Source organism: Tamandua tetradactyla, chromosome 5, assembly GCF_023851605.1.
Source record: "Tamandua tetradactyla isolate mTamTet1 chromosome 5, mTamTet1.pri, whole genome shotgun sequence".
Taxonomy (NCBI): Eukaryota; Metazoa; Chordata; class Mammalia; order Pilosa; family Myrmecophagidae; genus Tamandua; species Tamandua tetradactyla.
Window position 1 is genome coordinate 119,271,081 of NC_135331.1, and position 17,702 is coordinate 119,288,782.

Genomic DNA, 17,702 nt, shown 5'->3' on the forward strand with positions numbered 1-17,702 from the left:
GGGGGAAAATATACTATGCTAAGTATATTTACTTAGCATAGTATAGCTTGTATAGCTTTTTTGTTGTTGTTGTTAAATAAATGTTATTACATTTGCAGGGAATTGTTCAAGAACATTTCTCCTTATGTAAGTCTTGCACCAGTAATGCTACTTGGGTCACTGTCTGTCCAGATTATCTGTAGCCTAAATGCCAACTTTGTAAAGTGAACCTGTCAAGTGACTGCTTTGCCATAGCATGCATAATGAGCCTCTAAAATTTATTTATACTCCATTCCCTTTCTCTGGCCAGATTATGTTCGCCTTTCCTAAGCTATTTTTGCCTCACTTTAGACTGTCCCATAATTCAACATGTTCTAAACAATCACAGGGAAACTGTGGCCCTCATGATTTCCAATTCCAAAGTGATTTTTATTCAGACTATAGGACAGCAACAGAGATTTTACTAATATTACTGAAAATAAGAAAAGTTTTCTCAGACTAGATTTCTCCAGGTGCCAGTTTGTGAAATCAGGCATAATACTGAGAAGCTATGAAATGTTTATTCTAGAGCAATTAAATCCTAAATTATGATCACACTAATACAGGGTGTTAATAGTGGGGAGTATATGGGAACTCTGCATTTATGCATAATTGTTCTGTAAACATACAGTTTCTCTAATTTAAAAAAAAATGTAATAAAATTTTTAAAAATCCTAAATTATGAGTTCATAATAAGTTCCTTACTCATTGTCCTAAGGAAATGTTTCCTTCAGACGTACAAATGGAAACTACTCTCTTGATTAAGCTGCCCATTACATCTTATAATATTCACTGAACCTCCACAGAAGCAAACACTACAACAGGTGACAGAGGTACTGATGTGAAAACACCTTTTCATCTGATTTGAAGACTACTTAAGCAATTTTCAGGTTTATATTAAAGGTGATTAAAATTAGACATAAAAACTAGAGGGACAGAAAATGGGTATTACAGAGATTGATTAAAGGGAATTCTTTCTTAAAATAGAGAATTTTTAAAAAGTTGTCCAAAACAGCCTTAATTTTATAGAGAAATCATTACCTCGGATGGTTGGATTTAATGGTTTAATAAGATGCTTATTTCTTATCTAGCAGGATTCACTTATCTGTAGACATTTACATCTTTAGTACCCTCCAGGGTGGGTGGGTGACAGTTTTTTTGTCTGGCTGTGTCCAATATAACAATAGCCCAAGGGCAACTGGTCTTTGGACTTTGTTCTTATACTAGATTCCTTGAATACCTGTGGTGCCTAATTGCTCATTGGAGATTTCTGTGTCTAAAATTCCCACAGAAAGAATGATGTAGCACTGCTGTTTGGTTTTTATAATTCATTAAAAAGATTCTTGATAATATTCTAAATCAATACCTTAAGGGAAAGAAAACAAAGTCACTTCTTAGCATAGAGTATGTTTTAGTTTTGACCAGTATTCAATCACCCCATATATTAGATGTTCACAGAAATTTAAGGATCCTATACATTTTTTTACACTCACACAAGATTAATTTTGGAAATGAAACAAAATAAGCAGTTCTAAAACAGCAAAAAAAGGGATGACCCTTTGCATTGGTTTCCAGATACCCACTGGGTTATGACCCATCAGGGTATTTGCCTTTATTACATATACTTGGTATATCATTATATACCTTGCAAATAAGTGTTTTTTTCTGGGTTGGTACTGTCATATTTGATCTTTCTATCATTACAATGGTCATGCTTTTGTTTTATTAAATAAGTCTTGATCAGACTTAGTATTAGCCCCAAACATTCACAGTCCTAATCAGTCTGAGGAAAAGAAAAAGGATAAAATCCTCCATTTTTCCTGTGCCCTGGTACAGTTGGAATCATTCAATGTCCACCAGATCTGCTGCCCTTGTAAGGACCTCTCTGCTTTCATCTTCAGGATCTGTTGTTTTGTTGCCTTCTACAATGTGTCATCTTCCATAAGTATCTTCCCCATAATGCTCTTATAATTTTGTCTTCCAACTGTTGGCCCTGAACTTTGAATGTGCCAGTGAAAAGTCCTCCTACCATGATGGGGTTAAAGACAGACAATTTGCTGAGAGAAGTGACTTTCAACTCAGCTGGAAAGGGGGTCTTCCATGTTAGGGCTTCTTCTGGAGCATTACAGTAAGCATTGGCTTTAAAGGTGTTTGTTTACTCCTTGGTGTCTGGACCACTATTTGCAAGCCTGTTGGCTCAATCCTGAGACCCTCTGATAATAAGTAAGGCTGCTGATGCTCTGAGTGCAAGTCTGCAGAGTTTAGTGAGTCCTCACACCACAGGGGTCTCTGAACCCAAATGTTGGGATGGACTATTGTTCTTCCAAAATCAATATTTTAAATGCATGGGGCTGAGTAGACATACTCTGCACAGTAATGAGCCATAATGGCACAGGATACACATAAAATTAGTAGCTGCCTAAGTGACAGGCACATGATTACCTGAGAGAATTTAGATAACTGGTTGTAAGACCACATTGTTATCTTACATAAAATATTCTTTCATTTTAAAAAGTTTTCTCTACTTTTCTATCCTTCAAACTATCTTTTTCAAAGTAAGACAGGACAGTACCTCATCTGAGAGGCTCAGACCCCAGGGAAGAGGATTAGTCCACTTGAGAATTTGAGCCCAGCTCTTAAAAGCTTGATGAGCAAAGCCAACTGGATTCCCTTGGCGAGGTATTTCATGTCATCACTGCTTGTAGTAATTACAGAATCTGTGCATCACAAGGCTCACAACTTGTATCACAAGTTCTACAAGAAAACAGGCTAACACTGATTTGGCTCTACTTAGTATCTGCTCACAGAGTTCATATCTTGCCTCACCAAATTCATTTTTTTTTTTTTTGGCAAAGAATTACATAAAAAAACATTCATTATTCCAATTAGTATTACTATGCTGACTAGCTCTTGAGAATGGCTGATTAAACATGTGCCTGTTAACTACATTATTGTATATGTTGGTCAAGCAACCTGCTTATAAGCTTTCTATTTATTATTTTTTAAATTCTGTCCACAATATGTTGCCAATATTTTCTCTCAGTCTGACATTAATTCTTAGTCAATAGTCTTTTGCCACATAGAAATTTTTAATTTTTAAATTTTTATATTTTATATAAAGATCTGTTTTTTCTTTTTATGACTTGAGTTTCCTGAGCTGCTTAAGAAGACCTCCCACACCAAGATTTTTTTTTAATCCTCCTTTATTTTCTTACAGGATTTAAAAATTCTTAAATCTTTCCTCCACTTATAATTTATTTGTGAAGGGACATAATATACTTCTTAAACTCTCAAGTTTTCCTTGCGTTAGTTAGATGGATTCCAAAGTCTCCAAAGCAAGTAATTTTCTTTAAAATGAAGATGAGTTGACTTCATTCCTTTAAAAGTATGACTCAATTGTTTTTGAAAAGCACTTGGTTTACAGAGCACATGTTTGTAAGAAAGTTGAACAACTATGCAGGCACAGTTTCTAAATAGAAGTTCTAATAAATTCAAAGATGCTGCAGTACACCGACTGAGGAAACGACTTGATCCCCAAAGCGGTCCCCAATCTAATCCTTAGCGAAAACAGCAAACAAAAGGCCTCAGTGTTAGTGGAAAACAGAGTTCTTCAAAGCAGGTAAAGGTCCTGTTTACTCCTCACAGAAAGCAGAAGAGAAAGGGTTTTCAGATTATAAATGACAGAGCTGCCCTTGTATAGCACAGAACAATTGCGATAAGCCTTTACTTAGGAGCCTAAATTATGAAGGCAGTGGAACAGGACTGAACCTGAGCCACAACAAAAAGAAAGCTATCCTTTGACGCAAGAATTCCATCAGTCCTTAACAAAACCGAATAGTCTTAATTTTTAAGAACGCCTCCTTTTAGCCTTTCACCATCTGTGAGAACACATTAAATGAACAGCAGTACAAAAGATGAATGTGATTTCGAAATGCCAGTTGAGCCAACTGCAGTCCCCCGCGTTATGTACTACGGAGGCGTGACCAAAAGATTATAGGGAGCATAGGGCTTTATCTTGTATCACAAGATAACTTTAACTATCTTCTATTTGATAAGTTTTGCCAGGATAAGTTTCTTTCCACTTGAAAATGCCCCCCCGGCGACAAGTATTCATCTTGCATAAGCCCAGGGCCGTGGCATTCAAGGTGTTGAATCACTGGGTACACCGGTCGCGGGACATAAATATAATTTGATGGCAGAGAACCTAGGGGAGCAGATGCCAAGGTAAACCGCTGACTGTTCATGGCTTACGGCTGAAGAAAGCAGGGTCGGGGCTGAGACGAAATTCCAGCCCTAAAGAGACTGCATTTTAAGTTTGAGGCAAACTTCAAGCCTCGCCTGTGATAGAGGTCCATCTCCAGGTGGTTTTAATCACAGGAAACAAGTCTTGAGGTGTTATCCCTCCCAGCCCATACATAGATCTGAGATTTTCCCCTCCCATCCCTTCTCCGCCCCAGGTTTTCCCCCCTCTAACCCCCCCTCCGCCCCTTCCTTCCCCAGTCTGGGGACGCTTAGGCTGCAAGGCTCCGCCATTCATCAACCGGTTCACACCGGCGGCCGCCGCCGCGCGGTGACGTACCCGGCGAGAAGGCCTCCGCCCCCACTCGTCGGCGCTCCGCCCCGAGCCCCGGCCCACGATTGGTGGCCGTGGGTTGCACGTCACTTTGGGTATAAAAAGGAGAGCTTGTGACGCAAGAGCGCCTCGGCGCGTGTATTGGCTCCCTAGGCTGCGGGCCGGCTCCGCGACGCGCTCTGCTCGGAGCTGCTCACTGCATGGTAGAGCCTGGTGCCACCGCCGCCGCCTGCTCTGCCGCCGCCCCGCGACGACCACCGCCGCCCCCTGTCCTGCAGCCACCGCCACCGCTGTCGCCTGTTTCGCCGCCGCCTCGGGACCGGCTGTATGATTAGGCCACAATCTTCAATGAGTAAACATATTCCTGTGAGTAGCCGTCGCACCGCCTCTTCTAGGGCCCGGAATCCGCGCCTGCCCCCCCCACCCCATACCCGCCGTCGCCTTTGTTCGGAACCGGTGTCCGTTCCCCGCTTCCCGGGCCCGCGGTTCTGATGAGTGCCGCGTGGGAACGGCCCGGGCTGCGGCCCTATGGCTGGTCGTTCGCGGCGGGGTGCGGGGAGGCGGACGCTGGGGCCCGCAGATGGCCGGATTGGCGGTTGGCCGTCTGGAGAACCGGCCTTCAAGTTCTTGCTGACGCCGGGCTGGCGAAGGTGATGCGGCCCGGCCGATGCGGTGGGACAGGGAGGGTTTCGGCCGCTGCAGCGGGACGGGCGGGGCAGCACAAAAGCCGCTTTGTGACCGCCGCCTCCGCCTTTGGCCCTACGGCCTGGCGCGCCCGGTCAGAGCCTGGGGGGCTCCGCGGCGTCCCCGGGCCCCTTTGTTTGGCCGAAGGGGAGCCGCACGCCCAGGGAACGGGAGACGTGGCCCAGGGTGGGGCGAGGGCCGCGCGTGTCACTGCGGAGCCGGATACGAGGAGGGCGCAGTGGCGGGGTCGCCACCAGACCCTGGCCGGCGTGGGGTAGGCGGGGCGGCCGGCCGCGTCTGGTAACGGTCTTGGCGGACAGGTCTCCGACCCGGAGTCCGGGCTCGGGGTTGGCGCGAGACAGGAACCTGGTGCGGCCACTCCTGCGCTCCGCGGCCAGGACGGACGCCTCAGACAAAATGGCCTCGGCGCCCGCGCCTGACTGAAGGCGCGGCGCGAACTCGTGATTGCCTTCCACTGCGCGCGTGGACCGGCGGCTTTCGGGGATCAACCTGAAAGCTGCAGCCCTGCGGGTGGGGCTCGTCTCAACTAGGTGAGGAGGCTGATCCCTCCCTGCCGCGCCCCGCCCTCCTCCTTAAGTCTCCACCTGGTAATTCGAGCTGTTCCGGATTTAACACCCCACCTCAGGCTCTGGATAATTGGGAACAAGTCGAGTCTTGCCTTTCTCCTTTGGCAAGGCCGTGGAGAAATGAACCGACTCTGAGCGTCTTGGAAACTAGGGCTGCTGTTGTTAGGCTGAAGCATAGTAGTCTCCGGCCAGGCACCAGTGTGCGGTTTCCCTGCTTATCTCGGAACGGCCCTGGATCTGGAGCATTTTATTTGGGGACTATTGAAAATTACTTCTGAAATCCTTGGTGTATTATGTGTTTCCTTCTGTTGGCTTGTAGCAAAGTAGCCAGTCAGAGCCAGAATTCCGAAGTTTGTCTTTTGTCGATGGACGCTTCTACCATTTCAAGAGTTTTGAGTTGTTTGCACTGTAGTTGGACCCGTGGACCTTCTTGGGATCCAGATTCCGAGGCAGTACTTCTATATTTCCTGTTGCTCTTTTAATGTGAATTTTATTTGATTGAAGTAAATCAGTTGAAAGTCAGAAAACTAGATCATTCCCAAGCGTAAGCAGTGTTTATACCTAATTGATTCTAGATACAGACTAACGATTTATTTGATAAAGCAATTATACAGATTAACTGGCCCAGCTCTGCAATCTGACAGACTGATGTAAACTTCTGCACAGAAATTGCTCCTTTTCCCTCCACGTGTATGTTTGTGATGCTGTATATCTGGTATGTAGGAGAAAAAAAATCCCTTGGTATTTTGAACTGCTTGTCATGGATAGTTTTTCCCATGACAAGGAAATTGAGACTGGAGGAATGAATGACTTGGGCTGAACAGAAAGGTGTTAGGTGTTAGTAGGCACTTCTGCTTTGGTAGAAATTCCCCCAGCCACTGGGTGGCTCTACTCAATAAAATAACCAGTTAGTAATTTAATTATGTGCTTTCTGATGATACTGCTTACATTGCCGGGATATGGCCAGACTTCGATGTAAAATTGGCTTTGAATTGCAAATAAAAGGTAATATCTAGAAGTCAGAATATTATGGTAAGAGTCATTGCCCTTAACAGCTTTACAGTTGACTTTAATTTATTGACACTGGAAAAGTGCGAGAATGCACTTTGTTTTATATTCTAAGGAAGTGATACTTAGAATTTGAGGTCAAACAATAATTGAGATTATTTCTATGTTACTGCAGTTTCCAGTCACTGTATAGTATAATGATTTTCTTAATGGTAGCTTAAATTTAGCTGGCAAGTAGGTGAAGTACCAACCTCTGAGGACTCATTTGAACAAATTTGGAATCATGAAAGCTATCTTCCTTATGGGACCTTGTAGTAAATGAATCCTAAGGCTAGTTCTTTTGTTTTGCCCGAAAAGTTGGCATTTAACTTATTTCTGTGATCTGATAGGTTTCCATATGAATTATTCAAAATTGTCTTCCAGAAACTTTAACTGGCATGGGGCTCAAGTAATAAATAAAAATGGGAGTAGATAGGGGTTGGATTTAATACTAAGCCTTTTAAAATAAAGCATGCAAAACTAATGGAATCCTTTTTTAAGTTATATGATTCTATTCTATTTGGCAACTTATTTTTGAGTCTCTATGTATATATATATACACACATACACAGTGTTTGGAGTCATGGCTAACAATGGCTAGCTCTCGTTCATGTGCTAGTTGTATTTCTTACTCGCCTCTCTTCATTCCAAATATGCAAATATCTTATAAATCACTTGGAAGAAGAAACATTACTATTGATGTTTTCTGTGTACATATTTTGAAAATATCCTGTGAATATTCATGTAACATTTGATATTGGCATAAAACTGATTTAGTTCTTAAAGAGAATATATTATTGATGGTAGTAGTTACCTTGCTTTTTGGAGTCCTAGGAAGAGAAGTGCAGGATAAATTCAACCCTCCAACCTCCTAGCACCTCCATTTTTTCTTAGATTTCATTTATAGGCTCAATAAATGAAATTTTGGTTTGACCCTTACAAAATAATATAAAATTATGGAATATTTTATTTTTATAATTTATAGATGGGAATGCATTCCTTTTTACAATGTTAAGCATACATTCTTATGATATCTAAGCACTTTGATTTCCCAAGATTCATTTTCCTCATCTGTTAAATGGAAATGATAAAATTAATAGGTTGTTAAGAATAGTGTATATAGAAGCACTTTGAAAACCAGTCTCCCTTTTTTTTTTTCCTCATTAAAAAAAGGATGTTTTGGGCAGGCCACGGTGGCTCAGCAGACAAGAATGCTTGCCTGCCATGCCAGAGGACCCGGGTTCGATTCCTGGTGCCTGCCTATGTAAAAAAAAAAAAGGATATTTTAAGTGTACTTAAGACTTTAGAAGAGAAGGTAAATTTTGTTTGAGAGCTACTTAATTTTATTGTAAGTGGAATGTTATGCACCATATGTTTAATCTCTTTTTAAAAATCTTTTGACTTTTAAGGTATTTGTGAAATTGAAAAAATGATGAAAAAAAAGCACAAAAGGAAAATGTAGGTGTGACATAATTTGATGTAGACATAGTTAACATAATTTAACATCAAAATTTAAAGGACACTGTTTACATAAAGAATTCGATGGTCACACAACTGATTTCTGCACCCCCAATCACTGGCTTAATAAACATTAATGTCTTTCAATGTACGGGTTAAGTAAATTATCCATGGGCTAACAGCTTCAAAGTATTAATGAAATTGGTAATGATGTGTATATTGTAAAAATCAATGTAAAAAAGTATAGTAATTCTTAACCCTGCAAAGAAAATAACCAACTATTGAAAGAGGATTAGTTAAGAGAACAGTGTATATAGCAGATAGTCACCTTATGTTAACAGTAGCTTTCTTTGAGGTAGATTAGTATTTTAGTTGTACTTCTTACCTGGCGTTATGATTCTATTTTTAAGTTTAAGGAAAATTCGGTTGTGACTGTACTGATTTTAATTTGTAATCACTTGTATTTTGTGATGTAAGTCAAAGTTTAAAAAAAGTGGCTTGGGCTTTAATTTGCAGAGATAATTGTGCGCTTAAATACTATAAAAAGCATAACATGTTCCTTTTGAATTGGAAAGCAACTTTTTTTTCCCTCTCTTTCTCTCTTTTTCTTTTAAACAGCAGTTCTGTGGTGTTCTTGGTCACACATTTATGGAGTTTCTGAAGGGCAGTGGAGATTACTGCCAGGCACAGCACGACCTCTATGCAGACAAGTGAACTGTAGAACTCATTACTACTCCACCAAGAAACCCCCATAAGAGTGGTTAACCTGGACACAGAAGTGTTGAATTGAAATCTGCAGAGCATTTTACAAGAGTTCTGATCTGGATGGGGTAAACCTCAGTGCACTACTTTAAATTGCCTCAGTATTGCTGGATTGAAGAATCGCTGCTTCTTGTTAGGAGGTTCATTTCATTTCCCATTACTCCCAACTTCATACTCAAAGCACTGAGAATTTCAAGTGGAGTATATTGAAGTAGACTTCAGTTTCTTTACATCGTTTCTGTATTCAATTTTTTAAATTTTTTCATAGCCCTTTGAGTGTTTTTAACTAAATTAACATGGCTCGAATGAACCGCCCAGCTCCTGTGGAAGTCACATACAAGAACATGAGATTTCTTATTACACACAATCCGACCAATGCAACCTTAAGCAAATTTGTAGAGGTAAGGTTTCATACTTTTTAAAGACTTATGTTGATTTCAGTTTAATAGTTGGGGTGTATCTAGGAAAATAGCTATTTGGAAAATTTGAGATCTTTATTTACATTAAATACCAATTCCCAGAAATGAAGCATTGATGACTTCTGAGTGCTAGAGGTGAATTATTTTACACATTTCAAGGGGGACCTGTATTTGAGTTTAGTTTGGATTTGTCTCTTGGGTTTGCTTAATTTAAGTTTTTATATGTGAGCAGTTTATACTAGACTATGACTTTGTGAGAAATTTATAGGGTGAATACTGCCAAATGTTGAAACTTTCAGATATCTGCTTAGCCTACGAACTAATGCCGTAAACCAAAGTTAGTTTATTTCTTAAACTCTATTTGATGTTTAGAACCCAGTTTTCTGCAACTAATTTTGGCTTTTTCCTATGTTTGCTAGCATGGTACCTAAGACTGCTTTACTACTTAACCTTTTTTGCCTGCACTGAAGTGCAATAATGCAGAATAATTTTGGGCCCATGCACGTTTAAGTTTATAAATATCTGCAGATACCTAGAAACAAACATGAGACCCCACCAGTTCATAATACTTTAATGGTATTTTTATTTTCGATTTATTTATTTATTTTTTTTTTTTGCATGGGCAGGCAGCAGAAATCGAACCCAGGTCTCTGGCATAGCAAGCAAGAACTCTGCCTGCTGAGCCACTGTGGCCCGCCTACCATTTATATCTTAAATGCTAGGAGAGGTATAATTGGAAATTCATAATAAGTCTTTTAAAAGCCTGTAGTTTTAAATGATATGTGTGAGGGTTTTTGTTTGTGTGTTTTGTTTTTTGCACTGTATTTTTACGAATACTTCTAAAACTCTTAAATTACACCATACTTCAAATCAATAGATATTGTAGGAAAAAAAATTGTAGGAGTTAATATAACTGAGTCAAGTCAGATTATTTCTAGTCACAAATGATTCTATGTGTAGTATTTGTAATATTCCCTTTTTTTGGTCTAGAATTATCATTTAGAACAAGGTTTTGCTAACATATTAAACATACCTAGTACTGTTCCATAATTAAACAACAGCAGTAGTGTTCCATAATTTAAAATTATCCAGCAGTACTTTATTGAGAGATGATCAAATTGGTAAACTGTGAGTAATGGTGATTCATTAAATGTTCTTCTGTTGTATCTTTTATCCAGGAACTTAAGAAGTATGGCGTTAGCACAATAGTGAGAGTATGTGAAGCAACTTATGACACTGCTCTTGTGGAGAAAGAAGGCATCCATGTTCTTGTAAGTAATAGTTGCTATATGTTTATGATAACTTCTACACAAATTTATTCAAATAAGCTACAGACTTCAAAATCCTTAATTTTTAAAGTTCTTACAGAATTATGCATTAGGTGAAATCTAAGCAAAAGTTTGAAGTTAGTGAAAAATCTTTTAAAGATTTACCAGTTTAGTTTCATTAACAATTGCATTTACTAAAACATGGGTAAACATGTTAAAATGAAAATGCTTCTTTTGGAGACTTATATTTGAACGTTAGAAATTGAGGATTATTAGTGTGTTGTCTATATAAAATATTTAAATGATTCTTTTGACTTAGGATTGGCCTTTTGATGATGGTGCACCACCATCCAGCCAGATTGTTGATGATTGGTTAAGTCTTGTAAAAATTAAGTTTCGTGAAGAACCTGGTGGCTGCATTGCTGTTCATTGTGTTGCAGGTCTTGGGAGGTAAGAGAATTTGTTTAATCTGTTTAGTGGGGTTGGTTTTAACTCTAGTAAAAACGTGATTTTAACTCAAGGACTTTGTAAATTAATTTGCCTTGTTACATTATTGAACTAAATTAAAAAGTAGGTGAATATGATAAAGAATCATTTATATTCCAATATAATTTGCCAGCTGGAAGTGGCAAATGCTGCGGTTGCAATTTCCAGTTATCTTTGTGGGCAAAATTGCTGGAGAACTAATCTTGAGGATTATTATTTGTGTGTCTCAAAAGTGGTCTGCATTGTGTGTGTCATGTACAATTGATATGACATGCTTGGTCCTGGAGACTGTAATTCACCAGGAACCCATTACACATATAGTGCCAAAATATGCATGTCCAGACTTGTAACCTTCCTAATCTCTCCCCCTATTCCCCAAGTCCCTATTTTGATAGTGAAGAATAAAATGAAAAGTGACTGGCTGAAGGACTGGCATACTTCAATCCCTCACAAATTTCATTGATAATAAAAGAGAAGAAAGCTTCAGAAAAGAGTTCGTGACATTTGCAAACATGTCCTTTTTTAAAGATGAGAAATATTTCTCATTGTCTGGAATTCAGGAAAAATTGTCGGTATTAAGATTTACCCCCTTCCTCTGCATTTTTCAAGATTGCCCCTTCAATAATACAAGTTTTAACTTCTAGTTAAGCGCATAATTCATTTTTGATTCTAGACAAAAGTATAGGTTTTATATGATAATGCTGGTTCTTTGTACATAATTGTCAGCGTTTACTACTGGTATTTCTTACGTGTAGAAAGTATGATAGATAATACTTCTGGATTGAGAAATGTTCGAAGTAGTGAATTTCCCAGCATTTGGGTTCGAAAAAATGATTGATCACAATTCTTCCATTACCAGAGCTCCAGTGCTTGTTGCCCTAGCATTGATTGAAGGTGGAATGAAATACGAAGATGCAGTACAGTTCATAAGACAGTAAGTATTTAATGGTTCTTCTTTCATTCACATTCTTTCATTTCCCCATTGAATGTCAGTGATTTTAGTTACGTTACTATGAAAATGAATTTTTTTTCTAATAGCATATATGACCATTATGATTATTTTTAAGGTAGTATTAACCAGAAAGGAAAGCTCTTATCTCCTTTTTTGTATTCCCTCCAGATGTTCATGTTACAGAGATTCAACTGCAACAATTTTTTATCTAACAATGATTCTGATTTAATTATTTTTGGAAATTCTTGTTTGCGTAATTTTTTTTGATTCTTTATTAATTTTAAAAAAATTACAAGAAAGGAACATAAACATTCCTAATATATGCTCATTCTGTTCTACATATATAATCAGTATGAATAATTTTTATTTAGTGTTTTTGTTAACATACAGTAAAATGCACAGGTCAAAAATTAACAATAATATCCAAATAACACCATCCAATACAAAATATAGAGTATTTTCATCCCTCCAGAAATTGCCTTTATGCCTGTATGCCTTATGTAGTTCAGCTTCTCTGCCACCAGAGAGTAACTTTTGACTTGTCATCAGAGATTAGTTTTGTCTTCTCTTTGGCTTCATAAATAGATTGCTGAATTTTGACCATGATAACCGCCACACAAAAGAAGATGAAGAAAATTCACTTTTTACTACCTTTTCTTCATGTACAAGTGTGTTCCTGTCCCATATTCCTTCTGCATTGTCACACAGCAGAATGAATAGTCATATTACTCCACGAAAAGTGAAAATTATCTGAAGCATGCTAAACATTACTATAGTGAGATTTTGCTTTAATTGCACACTTGCATCTTTATCCTTCCAGAAAGCGGCGCGGAGCTTTTAACAGCAAGCAGCTTTTGTATTTGGAGAAATATCGTCCTAAAATGCGGCTGCGCTTCAAAGACTCCAATGGTCACAGAAACAACTGTTGCATTCAATAAAACTGGGGTGCCTGATGCCATTGCCTTGGAAGTGAAACTTGAGAGAGGAAGGACCTAATTTGTCGTACATATTAGCCACCATGTCGGTGAATAAGTCCAGTTGAAGCTTCCATAGGAGTATTGAAAAGCAGTTTTACCATGCTACAAGTTTGACAGAATTGCAGCCTCTATGTTTAGGTTACAATCAGCTTGTTTGGACACTTAGCAAAAGATTTCTTGCTGGTCAGCATTTAAAATGGGCTTATCATTTGTGACAGTTGACCTTTCCTGAAATCATGCAGTATTGAGTTATAAGTCCTCTTTTAAGTCTCTTATGCCACAATCTTATCAATATATAAGAAATTTAGAGAGATTAGGTGCCAAAATACCCAGCACAATACTTGTATATTTTTAGTATCATTCAGAATTTAAAATCCCAGGAACTATGAACACTCTAGACCTTATGTGGTTTATTCCTTCAGTCATTTCAAACATTGAAAGTAGGTCTGTTTGGTTATCTGCCTGGTCACTTTATGTTTACATCTCCCACATTCATACCAGTATACATCAGGTTTGCACAGCCATTGAATTTTGTTAGATTTTTACCAAGTCTTACGGTGATTATTTAATGTCTATAACTCATTTTGTGATGTTAGAGAAAACCTCCATTTTGAAAATTGACATTGTACAGAAGCACATGTCTTTAATGTCTCCAGACAAAAAAGCCTTACAGTTAATTTAATGTTTGCACTTTAGGGTGCAACTTAACCAGGAGGGCCTGACAAATAAACGGGAGGGGCTATTAAATATTTTTAGTAAAGTGTTGCTTTTGTCTTGTGCAGAACATGTAGAATATGCTCTTTAATTTAGTAAATATTTTTTTAAAGGTAGACATGCTTTGTGAGGGTAGCTACAATAATTCTTAATCAAAATTTCTGAAATTCTTGTAATTTTTTCCCATATCTATTGAAGGTTGTTTACCAACTATTTTTGTTCGAAGTGTGATTTTTATTTTTCTTTTTTCCCCAACCTCTTGCAAAAAAAGAAGTAGGTTTCTGCTGATTCAGCAGACATCTAATATTTTATATGCCTTTTGAGCTGTGTAACTTAATATTTGGATACTTGATAATTTGTTTTATTATGTAACTGATAAATGGTGATGTGTATTAATGTTAGTTCAACCATATATTTATACTGTCTGGGAATGTGTGGCTATAGTTCTGTGGGAGAAATAATTTGTCAGTGTTCACCAGCTTGTAAAAACTTAGTGCGAAAGCTTAAACATCTAAATAAATAATGAAATGCATTTGTCATCATTGAGATTGTTTTGCTTAAGGTTAACAGCTTATTTTGTAAAAACTGAATGAATTGCACTTCTTAATGCCATTTGAAGTAAAGTGTGTCCACATTTTATAAAAAGGATTAAATGAAGTCAGCATTTTAATAAGCTCCTTTTAGGCAAAATTTGTTAGGCTAGAAAGAACCATATTTAATACTAAAAGTGTCCGCCATTATAAACTTTCTTCTTGATTTAAAGGTCTAGATGATTTTGAACCAATTTACTGTTCTATGCTGAGGAACCAGTATTTGCATAGTAGAGGAAAACCTTGAGGCTCAGTTAAACCAAGTAACAGTTTTGAGCAACTTCTGAGCTTTGGTTTTCTCATTTACAAATTGATAATTATATTCCTTAATAGATTTTGAAAATTAAATTTGTACTTAGTATTTGGTACCTGAGGGCTAAATGTTAGATTCTTTCAATAATCTACGATACAGTGAAAATACTCATTCACATAGTTATCTAAAAGGGATATTAATCTAAAAGGGAAAATGTCTTCATCTGATAGCTACAAATTAAAAGACTCAATTTGAGTGAAATGTGATAAATCCACATTGTGTTTATTCTTTGAAATTGCTTTCATCTCTTCATGCCAGTTTATCATTTAATATGTTCCATTCTTAAAACTTAGGGGGATGAACAGGAATATCTAGAGGCCCTTGTTAAATCTTAGATCTTCTGTGACTGGGTCTACATAATGAGCTACTATTTTTTTTCCCCTAATAGTCTAGTGAGATGATAAATTTGGTGTAGTTGATTACTAAATAGTAAGGCTATTATTACTGCATAACCCCTAAAACAGCATTTGTATTTTTTGAGAAAAAACTGATACCGTCGTGATTAATGCAAACTGTCTTTTATGTTTGAAAAGTTGTTGGTGTGCAGTGTTGGATTGTTAATGTATGGTGCTAAAAACTGATGAAGTTACTTTATAAACCTTATCTGTACAGTATAGAACATAAGATTTGCTTTATATCTAAATATTTTGTATCTTGTAAATATGAGTATAGGAATACTTGGAATACATCCTAGAAGAATTTTTACTAGAAATGAGTTGTGGTCTTGAATACAGGAAGTTATCAGGTGGTGTTCTAAGACTTGGTTAATTTGTTTTGGATTTTCAGTTTCCCTCATTGGGATGATGTAAATTAGTGACTAATTTCCTAGGCTTGTCCATAGGAACTGTAAAGTTGCAGACATAAGTAATGTGATCACTGAATTATAATAAGAGAAAACGCAATCTCCTTTTAATTGAAGGAAAAACCTAGAAATGGCTCATGTTGCAGCATACTACATTATTCCTCCTAGTTAGTGCCCTTCCTAGGACCGCCAAGTGCTCTTCACACAGCTCCAAACCCAGAACCCAGGTGTCCAGTCACATCTAGTCATATCTTCCTCCCAGTGCAAAATTCTGGTTCCCTAATGTAGCTGCGAAATTTCAGTATCTCAGAATCCATTAATTCATCTAACAAATGCCTACTATTTGCCAGGCATTTTAAGATTTAAGGTAGTGGCAGAGAATAATAACGGTGTCATCAGATTTTGATTACCCCACCTCTTAACAATTAGAAGAGAATGCTTTCTATTGGAGTTTCAGGCAGTATGATTTGAGAATACTTCAAAAGGGAATGGAAGCATAAGCAGCAATTTTTGTTTATGTGTACATGCTTCTTAAAGTACAATTTTGGACAAAAATACCTGAAAGTAGTATCTGTCCTATATGTATATACCAGACATTCTCTGATTCCTTAAATAAAGTCTGCTTTAAAAATGTCTGGCACTTCCTGCATTATGTTTGGGGGAACTAGCTTAGAATAGGAAAGAAGAGGCATACATAGAACCATAGAATCTTGGAAGGAAAGCAAGAGAAAATATGTAATGTAATGTATAAATTGCCTTTAAGGCATTTATATGCATTGTTAAGAATGAGGATTGGCAGTAGTAATTCTGTAATACCCGTTGATTAGAGCAACTATTATGACAGCTACCATTTATTAAGGATCTTATCATAAGGCAGTTTTAATAACTTGATTACCTTACAGTAATTCCTTATTTGCCCCAATTTTATACTGGAAGATTTGAGTTTCCAGTTAGGTAACTTGCTGGTAAGTGGCAGAACTCTGAATTCCCACTATACCCACGGATTGTTTTGGATGTATATGCCTGACTGTTTCTTTTATAATCAGTTATTAAAACTTTTGTGAGAGTTCTTGAGCTCATTCTCAATTTTCCTTAAAAACAAAGTGCTCCTCTACACTTATTTGTAATTTTCTCCATTTAAAATGAACCCTTTCTATATTTGCAGAAAAACCTTTTTTGAAGTATGTCAGAATAGGCTTAAATGCAAGAACAAATCTGAAATCTCTTAAACTTGGAGATTTCTCACTTATGTTTCAGGTCTTATCACAGGGACCCAGTCCAATGGAATATCTACTCTTTGAAACAGTACTAATTGTGACAGTGGGCAAAAAATGAGCTTTGGAGTGACCTACATGGTAATTAAATGCCTGGCCAAAAAGTCACACCTGTCATTTCCACTTAATCATAAACAGCTGGTCACATACCCCAACACAAGAGATATATTTTTAACGTGCACTGAAAAACCAGAAATACAGAGCAGTATTAATCACTACTATATCAGGATTTTTAAAAGTATCTCCATAGTAACACCCCAATAGCAAGTATAGAAGGAAAAAATTTCCAAGCAGTCATGATAGATGTCATGAAATTCAGACATGAAAGCTTGTGAATGATATTTAGAATCATAGACACTTACTTAAATCTGTTTTATCTTGGACATAACTAGCTAGTTTTGGTAGTTAGGTTTTCTGCCAGACTAGAGGTGGCAAATAAGCTGCAGAGCATGGACAAGAGAAGCACATGGGTAGTGTAAGATGTCTGTTGGCCTGGTACTAAGATGAATTATAAAAACTAAGCTGAATTCAAGGACACAGCTGTCGAATCAAGTCACTGCAATGACTAACAGCCTTAGGCTTACATAATGTTAACAGTTCTTGAGATAAATTATTCACATATAGGATAGAAACTTTTTAGTTACTTATAATGATTACCTTAGTCATCAAGGATTGGTTAAATTTGGCTTCGTGCTTTAATCCAATGTTTCCAAGGTGGGTGGGGGTTGGGGGGGGCAGTTCTAAGGTGTATTAGAAAAATGGTGCCATAATTAAATTT

At 37.8% G+C, this 17,702-nt stretch overlaps 2 protein-coding genes across 3 annotated transcripts; both read left to right on the forward strand.

Moving 5' to 3' along the window:
* Positions 1-4,721: 4,721 nt before the first annotated feature.
* On the forward strand, positions 4,722-9,099 carry LOC143684821 (uncharacterized). Its single transcript, XM_077162171.1, has 2 exons — positions 4,722-4,957; positions 8,986-9,099. The coding sequence occupies exons 1-2, from the start codon at positions 4,919-4,921 to the stop codon at positions 9,079-9,081; spliced, it is 135 nt and encodes a 44-aa protein (XP_077018286.1). The 5' UTR covers positions 4,722-4,918; the 3' UTR covers positions 9,082-9,099.
* A 321-nt stretch (positions 9,100-9,420) lies between these two features.
* PTP4A1 (protein tyrosine phosphatase 4A1) lies at positions 9,421-16,716 on the forward strand. 2 transcript variants are annotated; one of them, XM_077162169.1, is made up of 5 exons: positions 9,421-9,530; positions 10,727-10,819; positions 11,136-11,266; positions 12,162-12,236; positions 13,075-16,716. In XM_077162169.1, exons 1-5 carry the CDS (start codon positions 9,426-9,428, stop codon positions 13,190-13,192), a joined length of 522 nt encoding a protein of 173 aa, XP_077018284.1. In that variant the 5' UTR covers positions 9,421-9,425; the 3' UTR covers positions 13,193-16,716. The 2 variants fall into 2 exon arrangements, with proteins under 2 accessions (XP_077018284.1, XP_077018285.1); XM_077162170.1 differs by having other exon boundaries at positions 13,079-16,716.
* The last annotated feature ends 986 nt before the right edge of the window (positions 16,717-17,702 follow it).